Genomic DNA, 25,546 nt, shown 5'->3' with positions numbered 1-25,546 from the left:
TACCTGTATCATTCCATATTAACGTAAACAATGATATCTAGCTCATTATTTAAAAAATCCATGTAGTATTTCATTGTTTGATTACATCATATTTAAAGGTTTGAATTAATGCCATTTGTTTTATAAAATGCTGAATAAAGATAACTGAAGTTTTTGCATGTATGTTGGAGTGTATTTATATATTACCAGCAGTAAAATTCCCAAATCATAATGTGCATTTCAAATTTTGAAAGATAATTCCAAATTGTTCTGTAATTATACCAATTCATACTCTGAACAAAAATGTTCAAACAATTCTGTTTCCTCTTATTTTCACTACCACACAATATTATCCAACATTTTAATTTGTGATCTTCTGACAGACACAAATTGATATCTCATAATATTTATTTTTATCCCCTTAACTATAATTAAAATTCAGCTTCTTTGCTTGTTTATTGGCCTTTTCTATTATTTCCTTTTCATACTATACTACTTTCCTATTAAAAATACTTTATACTAAAAACAAAAGTTACATGTGTCCTAGTGTATTATGTATTAAACTTTTCTCCTTTGTTGTTTGTCTTTTACTCTATCAATCTAGCTAGCTATCTTATCCTACATAAAATATATATTTTTTGTAATCAAATTTCTCATTTCTTTTCATTATGGCTTCATTATAGCTGCTTTTATCATTTATGCGAAGGTGTTTGTCAACAATATTCCTATTTTCACAAATTAATTCATACTTTCTTCTGGAACTTTAATATGCTTTTTTGCTTTTGTTTTAAGTATTTCAATCCATTGGGATTTATTTATTTATTTATTTTACAGAATGAAGTAAAATCTATTCTTTATTGTTTGTTTGCTTGTTGCCATTTGAAACAACAAATAGACCCCATTTTTTAACATTTCTTCTTCCCCTTCTAATTCAAAATATTACTTTATTAATTCACTAGATTTCTCTATATTATTTACATCTATTTCTGGAGTAATTATTCTCTTCTATTAATTTATGTGCTTATTCTTGATTTAATACCAAACTTTTAATTATTAGAATTTTTAAGATTTGGAAAATGTAAACAACTCCTATTACTTTTCTTCAAAATACTAGATTTTTTTCCCCTGAAGATTTTTTTTACCAAGTTGGTAATATAATTACAATTTCCAGTACTAATTTTAAGTAGACATGGGAATAATAAAAATAATATATTATTACTAATTAATTATTTTGAATGATTTTTTTAAACCTTAATGAGAAGACACTCAATAACGGAGGAAAAATGGGAAAATGAGTTTGGGTTTGAATTCCAGATGATCTGTCTACTATCCTCCTTTGTTACCTCAGCTATAATATGTAGCTATAATATTTATTTTGTAGAATCCTCTTGAGGAAAACTTACATAAAGCTTATGGTAAGCATTCAATACGTTTTTTTCATATTCTTAAAACTTGAGCCCATGTTATATGTTAAAATGACATAGCCAGATTATTAGTAACTAATGACTTGCACAATGGTTTCAAAGTTAGAGATGGGAAATGTTTAGCAAATTCATGCTGATGATTATGTTCCAAAGATTCTGAATTTGGTATGACCAAACTATTTTAATGACATGGTGGCTAGTCCTGTAACTAAGGAAGGTTTCTATTCACTCGATACGTCTGTTTATAACTATCTGAGTCAACAACAAGTTAAATTTTTTATTCCTAGTGTTGGAACACTCCTGAAGGTCATGATGTCCTGTCAAGCAGAGATTTGCAAATCTCTCCTGCAAGTATTTGTGGCTAATTCTAGCATCTTAAAGCCCTGTAAGCTAATATCTTCTAAAATGCACTGTGATATTTGAAATTCTACTTCCTACATTACTCAAGGGAAACAATGCACTTCACTGATCTGGCTCAGGCTGAAAGTCAGATTCTATTAAAATGAATTCATTCTCTACAGGAGAGAACACATTTCTGCGGCTTTATGGCTTCTTTGCAAGCACAATGGGTAAATATATTTAGTCTAAACTCATTTGCTTATTCTGTGTGTGTGTGAAGGGGTGGGTGGTGGATGTACTGGACATAGAGGTGGCTGTGAGTTTACCACTTGCCATTTAACCCAGGCTAGGAAAGTGATCTTGTTACTCCCAGACTATAGACCATAAGGGCCTATTCCTAAGTCTTAGTCACTCAGAAAGTTAGCATTTTTTTTGTAAGATAAGCAACCTACTGATTATTTACAATTGTAAGAACATATTGAGTGTTTTTCCTGTTTCACTACTGGGCAAATTGATTTACATGATTATTTCATCTGATCCTCACAATAACCTTAAGAGATAGAAACCACAAATAATATGTCCAGTCACTAAAGTAGTTAGTGGGTAAATAGGATCACAACCCAGGGTATTCGATTAGAACCCATGTATTCTTAGCTTATTTTTTTTATTACTATACAGAGGGTATGTGTTAGTTGAATTAACAAATTATTCTAATAACATTCTTGGAAAATATAAAATTTTACTTAACAAAATTATTTCTTATAGGACCTCCAATTCTTTAAGACAGTGGTTCTCAACCTGTGGGTCGCGACCCCTTTGGGGGTCGAATGACCCTTTCACAGGGGTCGCCTAAGACCATCCTGCATATAAGATATTTACATTATGATTCATAACAGTAGCAACATTACAATTATGAAGTAGCAACGAAAATAATTTTATGGTTGGGTCACAACATGAGGAACTGTATTTAAAGGGCAAGAAAGTTGAGAACCACTGCTTTAAGAGGACAGTTAAGAAAAAGGTTTCCCCGTACAAATCCATAGGTATAGATGTAATATATTATTTGAAAAAGTACCATAGGTTTTTAGTACTGATATTAAGAAGAAAGCAGAAAACAACTGGATATTATCCATTTGACTCTAGCAAAAAAAAAAAAAAAAGAAAAAAAAAAAGAAAAGAAAGCATGAACTTTCCATTCTAACATTCCAGAACATCATTAATTTACAACATAAGTCCATCACTAACAATTATTTCTTTTTGTCATAGCCTCAGAAATCAAGAGTTGGAATAATCATGTGCCTCAGTTCTTCTTGTTCTAAGGCTGTTTATTTAGTCCCATCAACCATCCTTATTCTCATTTTATCCTATAAGTAATAAGTTAGTACTGTCTGACTATTTTATAGCTATGATGTGAATCCAGATAATAATGCAGTTAAATCTTAATAATAAAAGATTGAAATATCACATTTAAAATATCTAACAAATTTTTACATATTTAAATTAAATATTCTTTGATTCTTGACAACTAATCAGACATATTTGATTTACTTATTTTACATATACTGACATATAATAAATTCATTCAGCCAACTATATAATTGTAAACAAATATTAAATATTACATAGTAACTATCCTTCAATCAAACTATAGTATTTATTTTCACAGAATATCACTGAGTGTGCATGACCTAGATAGTCTGGAAGAAATTTAGGTACAGAAGAGTATAAAAATGTAATTTCTATAACTCTTAAACTTATGATGCATCCAACCCAAGTTAACTCTCTTAAAGGGAAGACCAAAGGGCCTGTTAAGAAAGGTTATGTTATAAAAGTTTGGAGATGTAAAACATTTCTTATTTTCTATAAGGTCTTATTTGTCAACTGCTCTTAAAGTCATTTACTTACGATTTGTTTTGTTCCAGAAAGGATTTTAGGATTAAAGTTATTTCTATTTTCATCCTATTCTAATTCTTGGGAATTAGCAGATCCATTAGATTACTACCTCCTATATCATGTTTCCTTAAATTTTTTATTTCATGTCTCAGTTATCCTCTAGTTCTAGAATATCAGAATTTGGCCCATTTCTCCCTATCCATATACTTTGTGAGTTAACATTCTGTGACTGTATCCTTCTCTAAGTCCATGTCTTTTTAGACAGAAAAGTTCAGTTTTTAAGTATGGAATGTTCCCCAATATAGCTTTGAAAAGGCATAACACAAAGATAAAAGTTATATTTACTTTAAAATTAAGAATATTTTAAAACTTTAGATTTTAAAATAAATATTGATAATATTTAAAAACATCAAAAATGGCACTTTTTATTTCATAATATAAAGGGTATTAAACTAGAATATAGATAGCAGAAACATGTTAAAAAATACAACATCATATATATAGCTATTATTAACAGAAGTATGTTATGTTTTTTTCTTTAATTCTTAAAGCAATAATATGTTTTGTTTTTCTTATTGATTGAAAAACAAAGCCATTTTTAGTATGGTAAGGCACAGTTCAGCCTTATTTGTAAAACCAATCCTGGTAAGCATAAATGTACATTAGCTTTAGTAAATATATTTGATTCTCACTGAATATTTTGCAATGCATTTTTTATATTCCATAAGAAAACAATGCAATTCTCTTAAGGGAAACTAATGCACAAAGTTTCACGTGAACTTTCTCTTTTCATTTGAAAATTATGTCGGTAGGAAGATGTTAGAGAGTTTTGTTACTTGGGTTAAATTACAAAGCTGAAAAACTATTAGGTCTACAGTTTCTTGCACCTGCATTAAGTGAACCTTGTGTGACAAGCTGCAAACCATGTATGTTAACTTTAATAAAATTAACAAAGCAAAAATGCTATAATTTAAAAGTTGCCGCTAACAAAACACATTATTATAATTTAATTAATATGCAATAAAATATATTTAAGAAATGAAAAAAAGCTAAGATGCATTTTGTGGTCATGTTAAAGCATTTCAAAGCTAAAACCAGAGATGGTAAGAGCACATACATGGTTTTATGTTTGGAAAGCGGTTTTTTGCTCGGTTCCAAGGCAGATCGGCATCAGTTGAAGAAAGATCCTGAAGAAATTTTGGTAATTCCTGTGGAATGAAGTCATTGCACAGTTTACATTGATGTCAAAGGTAAACAAGAAATTCCACTTAGTAGAAGATCATTCTTTTTTCTAAACCCTTTTATATTTAAATTTAAAACTCTCCTCAGAATTGTAGAAACAAGGTATAATTAACCTTAATGAACTTACGTAAACTTTCACTGAAAATATCCTGAATAAAAGTGGTCTGTTGGGCTATTGCTCTCTAGTATAATTTCTTTATACTTTGGGAAGCTTTAAGATGTGGCAACCATATTAGTATCCCTTTCCCATATTTTCTTAGTGGTTTTATTATATATACATATAATATTATTTAATATTTTAATGTCTACTTAGGAGGGGAAAGGAGGCCAGTGATTTATTTTTTGTTTTTTCTCCTCAGGCAGTGTGATTTCATGCCTAGTAATTGGTACAACACTGGTCAGTTTGAGAAGATGCCAAAGGTCAATTCCTGCTTTCAGAAGGCATTGCTAAATCGAGAGTAGAATGCAAAGGTGCGATTAAGAATGATCAGACACAGATGAAGGGTCAAGGAGATCTATTATTGACATTTTGGTGAAAAATCATGATATCATCTATTCATCATTAAGAAAGTTGGTGCTAAAAAAGTATTCATTATTGTGTTGAGCTGAGATTTACATTTTCGAAATTTATAATTTTTCATTTTAGAAATGTCTCAACTTGCCAAATTCCTTAAAAGCTACTAAAATATTTGTTTTTACAATTCATTCAACATCATTATAAATTATTTATTTTAATTGAATAATTCTCCCTCCCACCTTATTTTATCTCAGAAAGAAAATCTGGACAGTCTTATGCAGGTGGGTAAGTGTTAGAGCATAGGGACAGTGTAAACACCTGAATTCTGGGGTGTTGGCATCAGAGGCTTAGGAAAAAAGAGAGGAATCCTATAGCCTCCATGTGTCACAGTTTTGGGAGAATATTTGAAAGAGACAAAGAACTATGTGGGAGAGGGGAGAAGAAAAGCGAATTGGAAATTACCTGAAAAGTGGTACTTCTGTAATTATTTCACATATAAATGTCCATTTATAGACTTAAATGACTCTGGCCTTGATAATCAATACACAATTACCAGGCTGACTGTTCGGATAGTAATGTGACACTTGATGGCCTCAACCGTCCTCCCTACTGTTAGCTCTTTCTTCTACTGTTTCCTCTTTTCAGTGGGATCACAGTTGGACCGTTTTGCATCCTTATGCTCTTGCATTTATTCCCTCTCTCTGGAATACCTTTTTCCCTTCATGTACTCATTGGATTTCTGTCCGAAATTCATCTCAAAGGTCACCTTTTTGTGAAGTCTTTTCTGACTGCTATCCTAACAGAGTTTATCCTCATTTCTTAATGAATATCTCTGTCATGATACAGTGCCTCTGTAATCTTAAATACATATCTGCAGTTATCATAACATGAACTTCTTTCTGGTAGGAATAATTGTCATAATAGCTAACACTTGTGCCAGCCACTATTCTTAGTATTACACATGTTCAATCATTTCAGTCTTCACAACTCAATGAGGTAGATGCTAACATGTTATAGATGAGGACAACAAAGCACAGAGAGTTTAAGTGATTTGCACAAGTTCACTTAGATATTAAATATGGAATTGATATATATCAAAGTGCCAAATACAATGCCTGTCATATGATAAGAGCTTATAAATATTTAAAGTAAAATATGTGAATATAACCTGAATTATAAGTTTTTTCAAATATATGCATCAAATATGCATTTGTTTATTAAAACATAATTTTGCTTTAACAAACTTAATACAGCATTAGGATAAAAACATTAAAACAAATCCCTTGCATATATATATATATATATAGATACATTTATATAACATATACACAAAACCTATATATTTATATAAAAATGCTCCAAGTTCTTAAAAACCATGATCTCCAAAAGAACTAAACTAGAAACTTTCTCAGTATAATATATGTGAAAAAGTTATTGCTAATAAAACTTTTCATCTACTCAGTCATGCATAATGTAATTATATTCGCTTCTATTCTAGTGAAATTACACTTTTGCTTCTGAAAAATTGAGAGTTCCTGCTGTGTAAATGCTAAAAAGAGTTTTATGGTACCACCGATTTTGTTAAGTCCAGACCAATATTACTTAAGAAGCATAACCAAAAAGCTGTAGGAAATACCATTAATCTTCTCACATTTTTTGTTATTATTCCCTGAGAGGCTGAAATATTATAATGCTGAATCATTCAAGCCAATTGTTCAATTCTTTGTTTCATAAGTTCACACACTATATGAATTTCATGAAAAAACAGTTTTGGTGACATTTAGAAATCTGTTTTATTTTCATAATACAGAATAATCATCTAAGTTAGGAAAGATGCTTACAAGTCTTAAAATAACTTGTGAATCTGATATCTACCTTTCATTTTAAAATAACTTCAATTTTATAGCTATATAAAATGCTAAAAGCAACAAAACTATTCTTAACTTTTAAATAGTTTTTAGGTGACAAGTTCTTTACTTACTTTCCATAACATGAGACAGCATTATTTTCATAGTAACTTAAAAATAGGCCTTATAAAACATGGACAGTCCTTATCTATTTTTTATTTTTGGACAGTTCTATAAATAACATTATTTGTATAATCTCTGGACACATCAACTTCTGCTCTCAGGTTCACCTATACCACAAACATAAACTAAGCTGGCAAATATAAATCGGAATTATTTAGTTTCTATATTTAAAATAATTACTTAAGTATAAACTGCATTTATGGTATAACCCAAGCCCCATACTCAAACAAAAACTAATGAATACAAGTGCTATAAATTAGCGTCTACTTCTGAATGAGAGAGCAGAGAAGAAACGAGGCTAGGATGCTATCCCCGGGAGGTCTGAAGAAGTGCACCTTTCCTGACACAGTAGGTGAATAATTCTGTTCAGGTTGCACCAGAGGCCTCCCAGTGTAACATTACTATCCAAACAATCAACCTGGTAATTGGGTATTGATTATCAAGGCCAGAGTCCTTCATGGCCTTGCATGCTTAAAGTGGACATGAAATGTGACACATGAAACGACCAGAGGTCTGGCAATGTTGTGACAACTGTTAGTAACATACCGAAAATTCTTCTTGAAACTTTAGGTTGTTGTTTGTGCAAAGCTCTTCAACGTGTTGTAGGAAGGATTTCTTGCTGATCGGCCTCCAAGCAAGAAAAGGTATAAAATGGAGTCACATTAGGTTGTGTTCTTTCACTTTAGTGTGGCACTGGTTAGCAAGTTAAAGAACAGCAGACATTTCAAACCCCATAAACCACCCAACTCCATAAAGTCACTCTGTCATACTTACGAAATTAACTTTTCTCCTTTAAGTGCACTTTCTTTGTATTCATGGTTCAAAATTCCTTCTATTTTTAAGTGACTTTAAGTGAATGATTTAACATTTTAATGAAGAAAGTTTTTCAAGTAAATGTAGGGGCATAAAGTTATCATTGAATCCTCAAGCACATAATACCTCTTTGTCATACAGAAAACATTTTATACATTACAAGGTTTTAGAAGATATAAAATATTGCAGTGACCTCATTCTCATAATGACATGGCTTTTAAACCCCAAGGAGTTTAAATATCCCCGTATTACTTCCCAAGCTAAAATACAGACATGCAGACTTCACCCCAGAGAGAGAGAAAGCATTTCTCCAGTTACCATGCAATTAGTCATGCTTTTATGATTTATATCCAGCCTGGAGGTTTTTCTAACAAACATACAAGAAAGGAACCATACATTATGATTCATCAAATCAGAGAGTCTAAAGTTGATATGCAAAAAGAAGAAAAGATATTTGATAAACTTACTTGATGGATTTTCTATAACTAAGTAACCTGCAACAGAGATTGTGTTAAATGCGTTATGAGTTGAGGGCATGGCTCTTTCTAAAAGAGTTCTAGATTAAAATCAGAAAAATATAAACCAGTTATGTATAATGTGGAATGCTTTTAACTGACATGTGATCATTATTTAATATTCTATTTCATTTTTAAATGGTATATATTATTTGGACCCAAATATAGACAAATGATAATTTAGCTTCTCTCTCAATCTAAGAAGGAACTTTTCTATATTGCTTGGTATTTGGGGCACTACATTAAAATGGGTCACTTTTTAATATATTGCATAGTATTTAGTGGTATAAGAAAGTTAATAGGCATTTAAAAAATATTTTCTTTGTCCATAGAGAATGCTGAACCAGGAAGAATGGGTCATTGAAAAATGACATCATATTGTCTAAGGCTTGTTTCATGAATGAGTTTTGATGAACATATAATCATAACAAAAATCACAATCATTTCAGTTATTTTAAACATATCTTTTGTGACAGTTCATTGGTCAAGTTATTTATACTCTGAAAAAATTGAAATTATTTCTAGCAGCTAAATAGACAATGTAACACACAAATTCAGAAATGGGCACATCTTCAGTATCAAGTTTGTCATGCACAACAAATTAGCACTGCAAAAACACAAAGGCCACAAAGTATAATGAAATAAAGTAAAACATATAACATAGTTTTAATTTTTAAATATTATTGGGGATAATTTTACTGTATTCCTTCAATAAAGAATCTTTATAAGAGGATGCTATGTGAAGTAAAGGATGAATGGAAGAAAATAGTTAGATTGAAAAACATGGCATAACGAATATTATGAAGATGGTCATAAAGGGGTGTGTTCAATGAAAAAAACATGAGTCAAAAAGAAGTATATTTCATTCTAATACAGGGATTGGTGAAAAGTACTGGGGTGGTGGAGCAAGTGTTATCAAGAAGAAGGATAGAATCTTGGTTAATACTGTAGGTGTCCTCAAGCAGAAGGAAACCTCCCCCAGCTTCTCAGGCTGTAACCTGGCAGAGCATCCCATTATCAAACATGGCGTGACAGTGATAAAGTAGCAATGTTTGAGCAAAGTCTTGGTGGATGAGCTTGTGGGCTTTCCACACACCCTCCAGTGATTCTAAGAAGGCAACAGAGAAATTCTGACTCCAAATGGATATGGAGATGGCTGAATGGGCTATTATATCAGAAGAATCCTTGGTTTGGAGACAGGAAGACAAAATCTGAAATAGAGGCCTTGGAAATCCTTCAGACATGGCAACGGTAGGAATTGCGGAAACAATTGGAAATAACTACCCCTTAGCAAAGACCATCAAGAAAAAAAGACACTGTGGCCTAAACCCACACTACCCAAGACCCTTTAGATGCCTGATGCCTGAATGCTCCCATGCCATGATGTTCCTCAGAAATAGGAATGGAAAGGGAATTAGATGGGGCAAATCCTAATTAACTGAGCTTCAGATAGAAATAAATGAGATACTTGAATTATCAAATCTATTTCCCTGTTACCAAACAAATGAAAATTCTTGAGTTGCATGGAGATCATTTTTATAGCCACAAGGAACAATCACAGTTTGTGATTGGTGAGATTCAAACAAACTACATCTGATTTAATTACAAGCTCATGGTCCATTTATTTAAGGACAATCAGACTGAACAGATTCTCTCTTTTCTCAGAAGATCCAGGATTGCTTGAGGATCCAGGTTAGACTGGTAAAATATTTTTACTGGAATCTGAAATAGAGCTAGTTTCTGGTCAGCCATCAATAAATCAATTGAAGAATAAGTTATGTTTAAGACATTCCCAAAAGATGTTAAACATGAATAATCATATGAAAATATAAATAAGCAAGAAAGAGCTAAAGCAACACATTGTTATTCATATTTTTATTCTTTTTCATTAATGATATCTATTCTCATTTAGAAATTATAATTAAACAATTTTTTCTTTCAAGTAAGTTGTTTTCAGTGAATAATACTACAGAAAGTTTATTTATAATAATTCTTATTATTTTTATGAAATATTTCTCTAAAAATACTAATTTTAAAACATAACTGGCTAAATATTGGACTTGAATTAATATTTGTGAGGCTTCAAATACCTGCTCCAGTTACATTATCTTGAGCAAGTTACTTTGATCTTTCTGTGCCTCACTTTCTTAATTTGTAAAGTGGGATAAAATTATATAAATCATGCCCCAGCTGGTTTGGCTCAGCTTGCGAACTGAAAGGTCCCAGGTTCGATTCTGGTCAAGAGCACATGCCCGGGAGTAGACACGATCCCCAGTAAGGGGCTTGCAGGAGGTAGCCGATCAATGATTCTCTCTCATCATTGGTGTTTCTATCTCTCTCACCCTCTTCCTCTCTGAAATCAATAAAAAATATTTAAAAATTATATAAATCAAGTTCATATATGTAAAATATTCAGAAAAAGTCCCTGGTTTTGGTAAGCAATACATAAATATTAGTTACTGTCCTTAGTACTATAGTTACTTTTTCTAGTTTATTTTGTATAACTCAAGTTCCTCTTACTCATTGTTTCTATGACTTATGATATAGAGAATATTTTTAGTTTCTACAAGAATATTGTCTTAAATATACTCAAATATGGGTAAACTAGATTGTGCTGGATTAAGCAGCAAGATTTCCTATTTTATTTTTCCTAGTCAAGGTTTCTGCATAAAGAATGGTCACAGATATCTAGATTCCAATCCAAGTCTGATTTTCCAGTTCTCAATGCAAGATCCTAAGTGAATTTCAGTTTTCATGTAATCATGTGAAAGCATTTCTAATCATGCTCACATTTTTCACATTATTCCTTATATTTCCCCTTCAGACACTCTGCTTGAACTCCAGATATTCTCTTAGAATTCCTCCCTCTCATTTTGTTTCATTCCAGGTGTTTTCTCACAACCAGATTCTACTGATTTCTGAATATTGATTCATATGATAATTTCTCCCTGGAATTTTTTCTCTTTTATTACAGAGAAAATAATATCTTCCTTCTTAGGACAAATCACCTTCTACCTTGTATTACGGCTATTTAATTACATGTATTAAGGACACTGCACTAAGGTCCATGTATTTTTGAAGGCAAGGTCCGGAGTAACACTTGATTTACCACAAGTCCCTCATACTTTATTCATAGTAGACAATGAGTAAATCATTGTTAAGTATACAATGTGGATGAATTCAGACCAAGATACACAGTAAGCTAAATACAAGTGCTCTGATTACCATGAGAGTATTGGAATTAAATCAATTTTCACTAAAATATTAAGCAATTGAGAATTCTCAGAAGGACCTAACTCAAAGCTTTGGATAATTATGATCACTCTACTTATCAGCAAACAGTATAGAGTATAAACAAAGGTCAGATCCTGCCATCTAACACTAGACATTAACAGGTGCTAGATACTTTTGTTAGGAAATTAGATATAGGAACAAAAAAAAATCACTCTTGCCTACTTAAGTAATAAAAAATAGGTCTTAAAAAGGAAGTAGGGCCTGTTTCGGCTTTATTTTCTTTTGTATCACTCTAAACCCAATCACTTTCTGCAATCTGTCCTTCACATTTGGATTTATATAATGTAAGAAACAAAGCTTTTAATTCTTATGTAATTGTCTAATTCTTATGTAATTGTCCAGTCTAGGCTTATGTTACAATTCCATTTGCAATAAAATTTTCAGGCCAGCCTGGCAGGTCCCCGGACCCGTTTGCTTCCCCCTGGACTTCGGCATGATCGGCCAGAAGATGCTCTACTCCTTCTCCCAGAGGCCCGTGAGAAGAGCGGGGATGCAGCAGCCAGCCCGGCCAAGAAGGCCCCGGCGGAGCAGGAAGTGCCCAGCACATGGCCAGTGGGTTTCAGTGAGAGATGGAAGCACCTCAGTGGAGAGTTCAGAAAACCATATTTTATAAAGCTAACAGTATTTGTTGCAGAAGAAGACATTACACTGTTTGTCCACCCCCACACCAAGTCTTCACATGCACCCAAATGTGTGACATAAGAGACGTGAAGGTTGTCATCCTGGGACAGGATCCCTATCATAGACCCACGGGCTCTGCTTTAGTGTTCAAAGACCTGTTCCACCTCCGCCCAGTTTGGAAAACATGTATAAAGAGCTGTCTGCAGACACTGATGGTTATGTTCCTCCCGGTCATGGAGGTTTATCTGGGTGGACCAAGCAAGGTGTCTCCTACTCACTGCTGTCCTCACAGTCAGAGCACATCAGGCCAATTCTCATAAAGAGAAAGGTTGGGAACAATTTACCGATGCGGTTGTGTCCTGGCTCAATGGGAAGTCGAATGGCCTTGTCTTCTTGCTCTGGGGTTCCTATACTCAGAAGGGCAGTGCCATCTAGGAAGCGCCACCACCTGTTGCAGACTGCCCGCCCCTGCCCGCTGTCAGTGTACAGAGGGTTCTTTGGATGCAAACATTTCTCTAAAACCAACTAGCTGCTGCAGAAGTCTGGCAAGGAGCCCGTCACCTGGAAGGATCTGTGACCCTGAACTGGGAGGTGGCGGGGAGGAGGGGGGATGCCTCTGGGCAGTTTCTAGAAGATCCTATTGAAGTATTTGTCAGTGACAAGTTGAATTTAAAAAAAGTAATTTCCCTAGTGATTCTTAAGTACTCTGCACATGGGGGTGAAAGTTTCGGTGAAGCAGCCATGAGCCAGGCTGCCCAGGAGTAGGAGCTTTATCCAGTAAAGACTGTACCCTGTGACCAAATGTCTGTGACTTTGGAACCTGACTTTGGCCTAGGCCTAGATTCTAGGCCCTAGAACAGTGATGGAGAACCTTTTGAGCTCGGCGTGTCAGCATTTTGAAAAACCCTAACTTAACTCTGGTGCCGTGTAAATTTTTTGATATTTGCAACCATAGTAAAACAAAGACTTATATTTTTTGATATTTATTTTATATATTTAAATGCCATTTAACAAAGAAAAATCAACCAAAAAAATGAGTTCGCGTGTCACCTCTGACACGCGTGTCATAGGTTTGCCATCACTGCCCTAGAATATGGTCTTGGAAGGGAGAGGAGGTCAAATTCTCTAGACTCTCCTCCTCTCTGTTTCCTTTATGGTTAAAAATTGGGAGAGAAGCACCTTTTTGGTGTATGTCAGCTGCTACATGTTTTTGCCCGTAGGTTAAACTTAACTTCTAAGGCATTGGGTGTTTTTCTTTAGAAAGGGCCCCTTTGCACATCCTGGTGTTCCAGTCTGGACCAGCTCCACTGCCCCTTTGCTCCTTTACAGAGCCCTCATGCCCCTCCTGGAAGGAACTAGGATTTTTTGGCAGGTCCCATAAATTAGAGATCAGTTTTCTTACAGTAGCAGAGGTTCTTAAGGAACAATCCTTGGTGTGAGCCTTCAGCTTGGCAAAGGCCATGAGAAGTAGGCTGGGTCTTATTCCCACTGTTGTCTGGGTGTTTCTAGGAATAAGCAGTGGAAGTTGAAGAGAAAGGAAGAGAAAAGGGGATTTGTTTAAGAGATGAAATATTTTTCTGCCAGATGTATCCCGAATTGGGTTTTGAAGGCTGTTTTTTTATGGACAAATCACTTTGGGACACATTTTTCTAGAAAACTGGCAAATTTTGATCTTTTAAAAACTACTTATGAAGATGCATGTATTTTTTTAATCCTTTTTTAAAGATGCCATCTTTGTTAGGTCTGCCCCTCCCCTCTAGATCCTGTTAAACATGCTGTTCTGCTGTTAGCTGGGTTCAAAGTTAAACCTACCAGAGTTTGGAAATGAAAGGTTGTTGAAGTTAAAAAGAAATATCCAAGTACCTCTCTGGATAGCTTAAATTTATGCCAAAATGGGCATGAATTACCTATTTCAAATAAAAATTAGATGTTTTCCTTGTTGTTGTCTGTGGTATTCAGATAATAGTCCCCTATTTTATGGGTATATTTTGCCCTTAAGTATTGGCTATGGTCTACATTTTATTTTTCTTTTAAGTTTTAAAATTTTATTTTTTTAAATAAGATAAACTATTAATCTGGACAATGAATGTGGAAAATTAGAAAAGAAGGTGGGACATAATAAGAGGAAAATGAATTAACTTATCACTGATTTGGTAATTAAATTCCTTTAGGAAAAAATGTTTGGTTAGATACAAATAAAAATTTACCGAAATTGATGTACATGAGAGTTAATGTTATTTCAGGAGAGCTATTTTCAAAACAAGTGCTCCGTGGCGACCTTCCAAGAAACTCATACAGAACACTTCTTTTTATTAACATTTTTTAAAACTTCTAAAATTCTTAAATGGAGAGTATTTTACTGGTATGGTACTCTTGTTTTATTCACTTACTATATTGGGTGTCCCAAAAAAAGTAGATACCACTTTGAATAATTATAAAGGCAGTGTTTATTAAAAAAATCTCATTTTCAAAGTTAAGCAATCAGCTGTTAAAATGTGTGTACATTTTTGGTGAGTGTCTGTATTTAAAGTTATTGTCAAGTCATATTCAGCTTCTTAGTATACAGATCAGTTGGGTAACTGCCCAGATCTCAATAAGATAACCAACCATGTTCCAATATAAAAGGCTAAACAGTGTTATTACATGAATCTTAGCTGTCTTAATTTCTATGGCCTTTTGCTGAAAAGAGTATTATTTCATGTCTGGGCTCATTTTTTAAAAGTCTATCAAAAACTTAAATTCCACTCAGATTACTCTTGATAGTCCAGAGAGGAGCCATTTATTTATGTTGGCAGTGGTGATTGAAGACCTTATTGTCACAGAGACTCGGCTTTCCCTCAAGGTCAATGAGTTGAAATCTATAGGGAATTAAAATATAGTCCAAATAGAAAGCCATAGATGGTAGCATATAGATGAGCAGCTTAAATGAGCATTACCAGTAGCATAGGACAAATTAGGAAACTTTGTGTTTTCTACTAACTAGTTAAGTTAGGCAAAAAAGAAAAGAACCTCAAAGTCTATTGCCTTGATATAAAGATATGAAATTTGCACACACTGATATGTACTTCATATTAAAATAAAAATTTGTGAACAATCCTATCTCTCTGGTAAAATGTATTAATTAATCTTTCCAAGTTTTGCAAAATGGTGAGTGTGAGTTTTTAATTGCTCGGGCACTTACATCTACTTCTAAATGATATTCTATTACTTATCCAAAACACTACAATGCTGTCAAAGGTGTCTTAGTTTTGTTCTTCCTGTTGTTTTTATTTGTCCCACTTAAGTAGCTTCCTTTCAGATCATTCCTCATTTTTCATAAAATCATCAATAACTTTTCTGTGGTCTTCAATTTAAATTAAGATATTATCCTAACCAGTGGCTGGTACTATATAGCTGATGCTAAAACTTCATTTTATAAGGTAAATATACAACCCAAGTAAGTCAGTAATGTAATGTTTTTCTTATTTAACTAGAAAAACAATCAATTAGTAAGTGATATCCAAGTACTCTCCCAATGTGTCTCCTTATATCTGTAAGGACAAACAGGTTGAAAAGGGACTCAGCCATTGGAAGGGCAGCTCTTTGGAGGCTGCCTTCCTTTTGTCATCACAGTATTTCCAGTGCCTAGAACAGGGCCGTGCACTTGATAGATGCCCAATTGTCACTTATTTTATTCAAGCAAAGTGAAACGGACTTTTAGATAGCTAGGGGAAAGCAATGTTCTTGCTGATGTCAAAGAGCTGAAATAAGATCCCCAGGGTGCAGGAGTTATATTTTCCTCATTACTAAGCCTCTCCACATTAGCACATTTGAAAACAAATTCTTGACAGTTGGTGTATTTTGTCAACCATGTATTCTAAATTAAAACCATGCGCATAAGCTTAGCTACCCCAGGGACAATAGGGCTGAAGCGGTAGATAGAGAGGATGAAGAGCCTGCTGACAGCTGTGTGAAAAGATGGGCAAAGTTCTCAGTGAGGACTTAATGAAGAGGAGGCTGGTGACATAACACCATCGAAAAGGAAGTCCTTGCAGCCTGAACTATTAGCTATGGAGGCAGATAAGCACTGAAGTTCCTCTGGAAGGAGTTAGGAGGCAACCTCAGAAAACTAAATTTGGAAGAAGATCACATCTACTTTAACAAATAGAATTTGTATAGAGGTGTTCTATAAAGATTTTCATTAACCCAAACTATTATGTTTAGTTCTGACTGAGCAGGAAACTATGCAGGACACTAGGAGAGAAAAATAATTGGTGAAAGAGGAGAGACAGTGAGGATTCTATGAAAAGGGGAGCATTTTTCTCTGAGGTACTAATGGCATAAAGCAAAAGGATTATGTTTAATGATGACGAAGAAAGACATTCAGCAGAATCGCTCAAACAGAAAACTTGCGTGTCTGGAATGCTGAGAGGTCAGCTTTGAGTGCTGGTTAGAGATGGATCTTTTATGTGTGACATGATCACTTAAATCTTTAGCTCAAGAGTGTCTTACTTTGACAAATGTTTGAATCTGATCAAGCAGGTCCTTTGAGGAAAAGGTATTTTCATAAAACGATTTTAATTCTGTAAATGGAAACTTGACAATTAGTTAATAAACAGTAAAACAAGATTAATTATGATTCCCAAATGCTAAATGTGACTAGAATAGAAATAGGCCTGGTCTCCTCTGTTTCAATCAGGCCAAGTACTATTCGTGGTCAATAAGAATGTTGGGAGCATTGGTCCCATCCAGCACTCTGGCTCACGGAGACTGATTCCTCTGTAGTAGATTTGAATTTTTGAAATCAAATGCATTTTCATTCTCTGCTTCCATTTATATATTTTGCAGGAATTAACTGATTATCTCTGAGGCATTCAATCAATTGCTGGGGTCCAGTCTAATGCTGACATTTTGCTTTCAGAATACAGTAACTTTTGTGCTAATATAAAAATGACATTTCTGAGCATCAGAGGAGTGCCTGAAAATAAGCACTCCAGTTGAGTGTCCAGTGGTCCGGACAAAATTAAAGATTCCATGAAATGTGCTACCCTGTGTGCCCCAGTGTCAGGGAGCAGGAAGTGGCAGCATCTTGGTCCTTACAGATTACCACCTGCAGCAGTTGAAATGAGCTTGTGTGGAGTGTAAACCCAGCCTCCACTTGTCAAATGGCAAATTCAGCCCTTGTGCCATGATTAAAATAGGACAAGAAGTATGTGAAGAAATCTAGGTGAACACTTGTTTTTCTATCAAAGCTAACACAACATGAGAACACAGCAAATTCTTAGGACATGCACATTATGAATCAATGTGCATTTTGATAAGATTAACTTTACCATATCAATAGCATGCAGTATTATAGAGGGCACGTTGTAAGTAGGAAGCGTGGGGGATGGCTTTGAGAAAAATAGCAGTTTAAGCAACAAAGCACTCAATAATATTTTAAAATACAGAGCACACCACCTGACAACATTAAAATAGTCACAGCAGAGCTCTGCATCACCACAGTAACTTACTGGATGACAAAAATCTCCTTGCGTCTAAAGAAAAATGAAGAGTATCTGGAAGTAAAGATCCATTAATTATTGAGTATACAAACACTGAATTACTTTTGATATTCTACTATAAGGACATGTGCATTAAATATTTTAAGTTTTATTCTACTTCAGCATATTTCTTATTCTGAATTCATATGCTGGTCAGACATTTCTTATTTGGATTCTCATATTTTTGCCATTGCTTATAAAACAGTTTAAAACATAAGTAAAATTAACAACCAGAATCTGCCAAAGAACTGATGGCAATTAAAATGCTGTTTTACTTAAAATTTCCTGTGTCAGTCAAATACTATGTATTCTTATGAAAGCCACAATCAAAATTGCACTACTAAAGATTTTCCAGTTTCTGCATATTTGAACTTATATTCAAATGCCATCATTCCTTTGTCCCATATCAAAAAATTCAAAAGGAGGAGTGCATTCCTTAGAATTGGTCCCTGATAGAAAATGCTGCTTGAAGAAGGAAACCATGAGCCCTTGTGTATTTGAGAGGGTTAATATTGATCTCATCTAGTATGCCTCAGAGTTAAATACACACTACACTACACACACACACACACACACACAGACACACACACACACACACAGGTGTATTTTGATATCTCAGAATCAAACAGACCTGGGCTATAACCATACCTGTCTTATTTACTAGATGTATGACCTTGAGCAGTTACTTAAAGTCTCTAAGTATCTTTTGTTTTTCATTTGTGAACCAAAAATAAGAGTACCTACTACAAAGACTGAAAGTTATTTGTGAACATGACATACAGAATTTAATACATAGTAATTGCTCATAAATAGTAGCAATTATTATGTTACCAATCCCTCTATGAAAGTAAATTAGGGTAATTTTAATTTTACAAATATTATAAATAACAATATAACAAAACAAAATGTATTTTGATTTATAGTTTATAAAGCACATTCATAGGAGTCTCAAATGGTAGGCTTCCTGAGGACATCTGTAAGTTGAACAAGAATTCAACACACAAACATCTAAAGTTATTGAAGAAGGAAAGATATTCTTAAACTAGAAATTCAACTGTTTGCTTTACTTTGTTGAGAAATTTAACTCCATTCATTATTACTGAATTTGGCCTTGAATCTTAATGTACCATTACATTCACTCAACTATAGTAGGCAAGATCATTAGTATGGGATGATACACAAAATTTCTGGGGGGAAAAATTGAGTCTAAGAAGAAATTGAGTGTCTGTCAGGTAAGAATATTAGAAAGATTGATTAATGTTATTCTGCTATTGTTTTCTGATTTAGTCACCATAGAAACCAAACTTCTGTAACTTAAGTGTGAAAAGGAGGTGAAAATAAGCCCTTTTAGAAAATAGAATCTTTACCTTGTGTTATTTAATTTTTTGTCATACATCTTTGGGAAGTTAGTCAGCGTTGCACTTAAATCAGTTTAAAAAATAATCCATGGGGCCAATCTCACTATCTTAAAGAGACAGGTCTCTGTTTTACCTGTGCAGGTATTGCTGACCTTGCCAATATTTTCACCTAGAAACTTTTCTCACTTCAATGAGTTAAGTGGTATGCTTTGAAGGAGTCACCACAAAATGTTATTTTGTTGATTTGTTTATCATATAACAAAACCAAAGGATCATTTGCTAATTTGGTAAATGTGTAACGGATAAGCCCAAAATATTAAATGTTCTTCCTAAAAATGTGGCTTGTGTTGTCAAAACGTAAAAATAAAATGTGCATAATGAAATGACATAATTATCATTCCACATAAGAATTTGAAATGTTATGTTGGTGTACCCTGACTGTTCTCATGGAGTTATGGTGTAGTAAATCTTTGAGTTTTATCCTCCTTCAAGAAGAAAAAGTATAAAGTGAGAGAATTCTTCAGATCTTTTATGAAACAAGGTAAAATATAAATTAAACAATAAGAATTTACATATATAACAATTATAGTATAAAGCTTAAAATGTACATCATAAAGAGATAGATAACATAAAATTCTATATGATAAAAGCATAATATGCAAATCAACCAAACAGCAGAATGATCGGTTGGTGGGGGGAGGGGCCAGCAAGCAGGCAGCACCAGGCCAGCCAAGGCACATGCTAGGGGGCAGATGGAGGGGACTGTGATCGGGGGGCAGCAGAGACCAGCAGCAGCGGAAGGGCAATCAGGGGAGGAGAGTCAGGGCCACCATCTGACACTGTCCCTTGATCAGCCCACCTGGTTGTGTCCTGCAGAAGGAGGCCAGACTGTGGCTTAGGCCCACTCCCAGTGGGAAGCAGGCCTAAGCCATCAGTCAGACATCCCCCGAGGGCTCCTGGACTGTGAGAGGGTGCAGGCCAGGCTAAGGGACCCCCTGAGTGCACGAATTTTCATGCACCGGGCCTCTAGTAGTTAAATAATTGTTAACTACAAAATCTTTCAAAGGATTTAGTACCAAGCATCACAATGCTTTTTTGTCAACTAGATAACTCCCTATAATTTAATATTTCAATGACTGATTAGATATTCTCTTTTATTATTTCTTTTATGGACATGTGGAGACATATAGCCATGAGGAAAATTGCAAGTCCAATTAGCATGAAGAAATTGAGCAGGTTCTATGGAAAAGAACATGCTTGAGCTTAAGTAAGAAAGAGCATATGGGTAGACTTAAAGGAAATTATCTAAGTGCTTTCTTGCAAATGACAAAGACATATGGCATAAATTACTCAACATTTTGGAAGCTAACTTAAGCTCCTTAATTCTTCACTTCTAGAACCTACTATCTGCCATCAGTCTCTGTGGCTTCAGCCTCATCAGACCTGCATGATTTTGAATAGGTTTAGCTTTTTCCAGAACTTAATCAGGGATCCTCCTCTAGTTACTATTTTTCTAGTCTTACTGTCTAATGTATTAGTGACTTTATTAACATGAAAAACTTCAACAAATAATAAAGCTAAAGATAGATCTCTGTAATGAAGAGTTAATAGCCAAACCACTAGGTGGCTATTTTAACACATTTCTATAATAAATCAAGCAAAGCATATTATTATGTGCCATTGGAATTACAAACAGAATGTTTTACAGTCATGAATACTGGAATCATATCAAACAAATGGGAAAGTAAAAAGCATGGACACTAAAACTTCCAAGTTTGTTATTACTAGGAGTAATATATACTAATTTTCTATGTGTAAAAGTAAATAAGACATTTAAAATATATTTGAAAGACACTCCTACATTCTTTTACAAATAAAGTGACATGTAAATAAATGTGAAAATCAGAAAAAAATAACCAGGAGTCAAGGCTAAATAAGGCAGTCCCTGAATTATAAACACTGAATAATAAACAATCTGTAAGTCCTCCCACCTTTTCTATTAACTGCTATAACAGTAATTGTTAAAAAATAAACAAACAAAAATACAACAACAAAAAAACAACCTTCTACCTTTTTATAACGGCTGTGTTCAGAAGTGGAGGAAGCTTCAAACTGTGCAAACATGTAGAGTTTAGGGGATCTGACCTTACCAAAGCCCAAAGTTTGCCTAGAAATGGTACCCTCCTTAATAAAGAATACGTTCTCTGATACTGACTGGCTTTACCCCCACACACACTTTATTATTTGATATCTATGAAAGACCTACTTCCTAAGGACTTTTGGAGTATTAATGAAAAATATTTTTTAAAAATTCTCTAAAAGTTGGTGCTTAGCAGTTCACATTTTAGTGTGAACAGGTTAAAACAACTACAATTAATTGCACTGAGAGACTTGAGTTTTATCACTTGCACACCTTGGGTGTAGAAGAAATAGACTGGGCCCCAGGCCTGTGGAGGAGGCAAAAAGCCTTGAGAAAAGAGTACAGAAAAGCACTTGCAAGAATACTACTGAACTTCAGTTGGCCCACAGAGACTAGACACTTCCTTTCACTATGAAGTATGACCCTTCAAGGACTGGGAGACACAGCTTCATACTAGTAATGCTCTATTGTTCCTATGATGTGGTTTCACTTTGGCAGGTTACCTGGGGAATCTATTGATCTTTTACACAGCATTTCTTAGATTGAAAACTATGCCTTGAGTAATATATAACCATCTTACACATAGTCTTTGGAGTAATATCCATTTCAGATGGGAATGGTCTGTATTAGAATATTAGCATAGATACATATCTGAATAGAAAGAAGTTTTCATATCCAACAAGCCTAATTTCCTTGTAATTGAGTGATAATACTAAATAATTTCCATTCTGTAGCATTTGGAAGGTGCCTGCTCATCAGGTGACACTTCTCTCTATAGCACATTTTAGGTATCTTAGACATGCTGGAAATATCCATGCAAAGTAGATCTATTAGGCAAAGGGCAAACTTTGTAAACAATAGCTATAAATGATTGATTCCTTAATAAGTTCCAGATCTTTGATGTCATATTTTCAGAGTTAATAATTTTTAAAAGTACAACTGAGTTGTTTTGTAACAATTGCCTTGTGTTTATTTAAGCATCACAAAATACTGACTCTTAAAAGAATCTAAACTTGTTAAGACAGCCTGATGATAGTTTTTATTGAGAATATGATAAATTATCTTAATAGACAAAAGTTTTCCAAATGTGCCAACATTCTAAATAATATGTAACAATTTTAAAAGAATTTAAAATTACCTATTCTTTAAAATTAAGCACTTTACTATTTCCAATACATATTATTGATACATATTTAGTACACACATATTTACTTTTCCTTCCAAAGGTACTTTTTGCTTTGCATTTAATTTTTAAATACTAAGAAATTTAAAAAATAAAGTTTCAATATACAATTTATAATTTTAATGTAATGTCATACTAAAATAAGGAGTTATAAAAAGGCTTTTATAAAAATAAACAATATCAAGTAATTACAAATTTAGTTATTTTAAACTTGTGATTAAAAATGTGAACACCTCCAGGAAATCTGATTTAAAAAATCTATCATGTGAAGTGAGTTGTTAAACATAACTTTAAAGGTTTAATGTGTAAAGATATTTGTCTCAGAAAAAAATTAAAAAGCTTGGTTGAAAGCACTGTAGTCGAGGTTCATATTGAACTCTAAGTATTAAGAAGATTAAGTGATTCTCCGAACATCAGTGAGAAGTGTGCAGAAGATGGAGGTCACCCTTTGAAAGAAGATCTCTGTGACCTGTATAAATAGGAGCCCCACAAACACTTCCAACAAGCATAGGTCAGAATAGGGTCATGGCTCCAGGCCCTCTGGACCACTGTTCGCCCAGAGGAGTGTGCTCACCGCGTTAATCTCTCGTCCTTCAGTTCCAGGTCTGCCACTGTGATTAGCTGGTCCAGCTTGAATTTAGTGTCAATAATTTCTGCATCTCGAGGAGAGTATGTGCCGCCTTCTTTCTGCTTCTGACGAATCCTAAAATCCATGCAGCAAAGTCCAAGAAGGGGATATCACAGAAAGCATTAGACATGAGTCAAATAATTTCTTCGCTGGGATCACTTCTCTGACTATACTGAAAATGTATAGCTACTCAGTATCTTTTCCAGTTTTAATTCCATAGCACCTATTTTTAATAAACATTTTTAACATGTTAATTTGCTGAAGTTTCAAAATTTAATGAGAATTAGTTGATCAAGGCCTGAGCCACTGGCATATTTAAAATATAGAGCAAATGAGACTGATTCTGTGAGCTTATATTCCCCCCCCCCTCCAATTGCCTAATAGATTTCTCCAAATAAAAAATATGCCAAAGTGAAAATAGCTCAATGATATCAGCACCACTGCTAAAAGACAATGCTCTGTTGTTTTAATTATTTTAAATATTTTATTTAAATCTGTCCATTATAAATTATTCAAAAATATATAGGAAGCCTGGCATCTTCTGCTATCATTTTATTGTTTCTGAGCTCTAAATCCACTCTTCTTTGCCCTGGTTTGTAATATTAGAGTTAGACGCGGTAACATTTCTCTTTTGCCTGCTGGCGAGATGTTAAGCTTTGTCAACAGAGTACATGGAGTGACCCTGCAAGGCTACAGGGATGGAAGACACTTCCCTTGGGGGTTCATGCTACAATATTTTTATTCATGTGGGAGCCCAGCAGCCCACTTGCATGAGCTCTGGCTGCCTCTTAAGTGCAGGCTCTTCCCACAGGTGAATGGTAACAAGTAGCTCAAGCTGAATATCCAGATATTCAGCAAGAGTTTGTTTCTACAGACCAATTCAGCCTGCCTACCCTCCAATAGCAATGGGTAGCTTCTAAAAAACAGCTCCAGCCCCTTCCCTCTGTCATATTTCTTTGCCCACCGATAGGCAATAGGCTGCATGTGCTTGTGGTAGCCACTCCTTGTTAGCCTTGGGCCTTTTCTGGTTCTTAGTTCCTTTATTGTCCTCTCTCCCTCATCCTGGAGAGGGCATCTGCTTTGCTGCACTGACTAGTTCTGGACCCCTTAGATTCTTTACCTTTTAGTAGTTATGTATTTCTACTAGTTAACAGTTCTTTTTATTAGATATTTCCCATTCAGGTCACTGTTGTGGCTTGTCTCCCTATTGGACTGTGACAGAATAATGCTCACAAAGCATAGTAGGCATGTGAGCACAAATAATTCTTACCTTGCAAATGCAAAAATAGCTGTTCCAAGAAGAATGATTGAAAGGATACACAAAGTGACTGAAAGAATAATCTCCACAGTTCTTTCTGAAAGTCCTTCACCTGAAGAGGACCAAGTATAACATTATCATTAGTTGTTGTTGTTGTTGTTGTTGTTGTTGTTGTTGTTGTTGTTATTATTATTATTATGTAATACTATCTTGGATCTCAAAACACTGAAAAATATTTTCTTAGACTATTGCTCAAGAATACTAATAGCATTTACAAATTTGTTTGTTCATCTTATTCTCCTAAATCTTAAAACTTTGGGACTCAATCTTTGGACTTCTTCATTTTTTTTAATCTAAACTCACTCCCTTGGTGAGCCTACCCAACCTCATGGCTTTAATCTTCATCTATATGATGTTGACTATTAATTGTTACCTACTGAACTTACTTGTATAACCAACTGCCTCCTGGAAGTGTAATTAAAATAAAATAAATCAAAATTTCCAAAGCGAATCTCCTATACTTCCCTTATCTCAGGTGCATCCTTCCACCTCTAGTTGATGGCAACTTCACTGTTCCAGTTGCTCAGGCCCAAAACCTTGCAGTCATACTTGACTCTCTCTTAGAAGAAATCCAAAATCTTTGAGGAAATCCTGTTAACTTTATCTTCAAGTTATATACTCTTTTCATTAAAAGAAACTAGAAAACTTGAATGGTAATTCCAAAGTGGTAGTAGGGAACAAAAGGAATTCACATATCTTATGGGGCAAGAACGCTAAGAAGCTTCAAAGA

General features: G+C 34.2%; 1 protein-coding gene and 1 pseudogene across 1 annotated transcript in view; one reads left to right on the top strand and one right to left on the bottom strand.

Moving 5' to 3' along the window:
* Positions 1-25,546, bottom strand: part of PTPRQ (protein tyrosine phosphatase, receptor type Q) — a 202,239-nt gene that overhangs the window by 19,963 nt on the left and 156,730 nt on the right. The window contains exons 35-39 of the mRNA XM_023749759.1: positions 24,769-24,868; positions 23,445-23,573; positions 8,705-8,731; positions 7,971-8,052; positions 4,753-4,843 (exon numbers count right to left, since the gene is read on the bottom strand). Of these exons, the coding sequence (XP_023605527.1) occupies positions 4,753-4,843; positions 7,971-8,052; positions 8,705-8,731; positions 23,445-23,573; positions 24,769-24,868 (429 nt within the window). The remainder of the gene's footprint in view (positions 1-4,752; positions 4,844-7,970; positions 8,053-8,704; positions 8,732-23,444; positions 23,574-24,768; positions 24,869-25,546) is intronic.
* On the top strand, positions 9,995-13,244 carry LOC102428429 (annotated as a pseudogene).

The sequence above is a fragment of the Myotis lucifugus genome, unplaced genomic scaffold (genome assembly GCF_000147115.1).
Source record: "Myotis lucifugus unplaced genomic scaffold, Myoluc2.0 scaffold_9, whole genome shotgun sequence".
NCBI classification, from domain to species: Eukaryota; Metazoa; Chordata; class Mammalia; order Chiroptera; family Vespertilionidae; genus Myotis; species Myotis lucifugus.
Note: the sequence above shows the minus strand (reverse complement) of the source record. Positions and strands in the feature narration are given on the sequence as shown.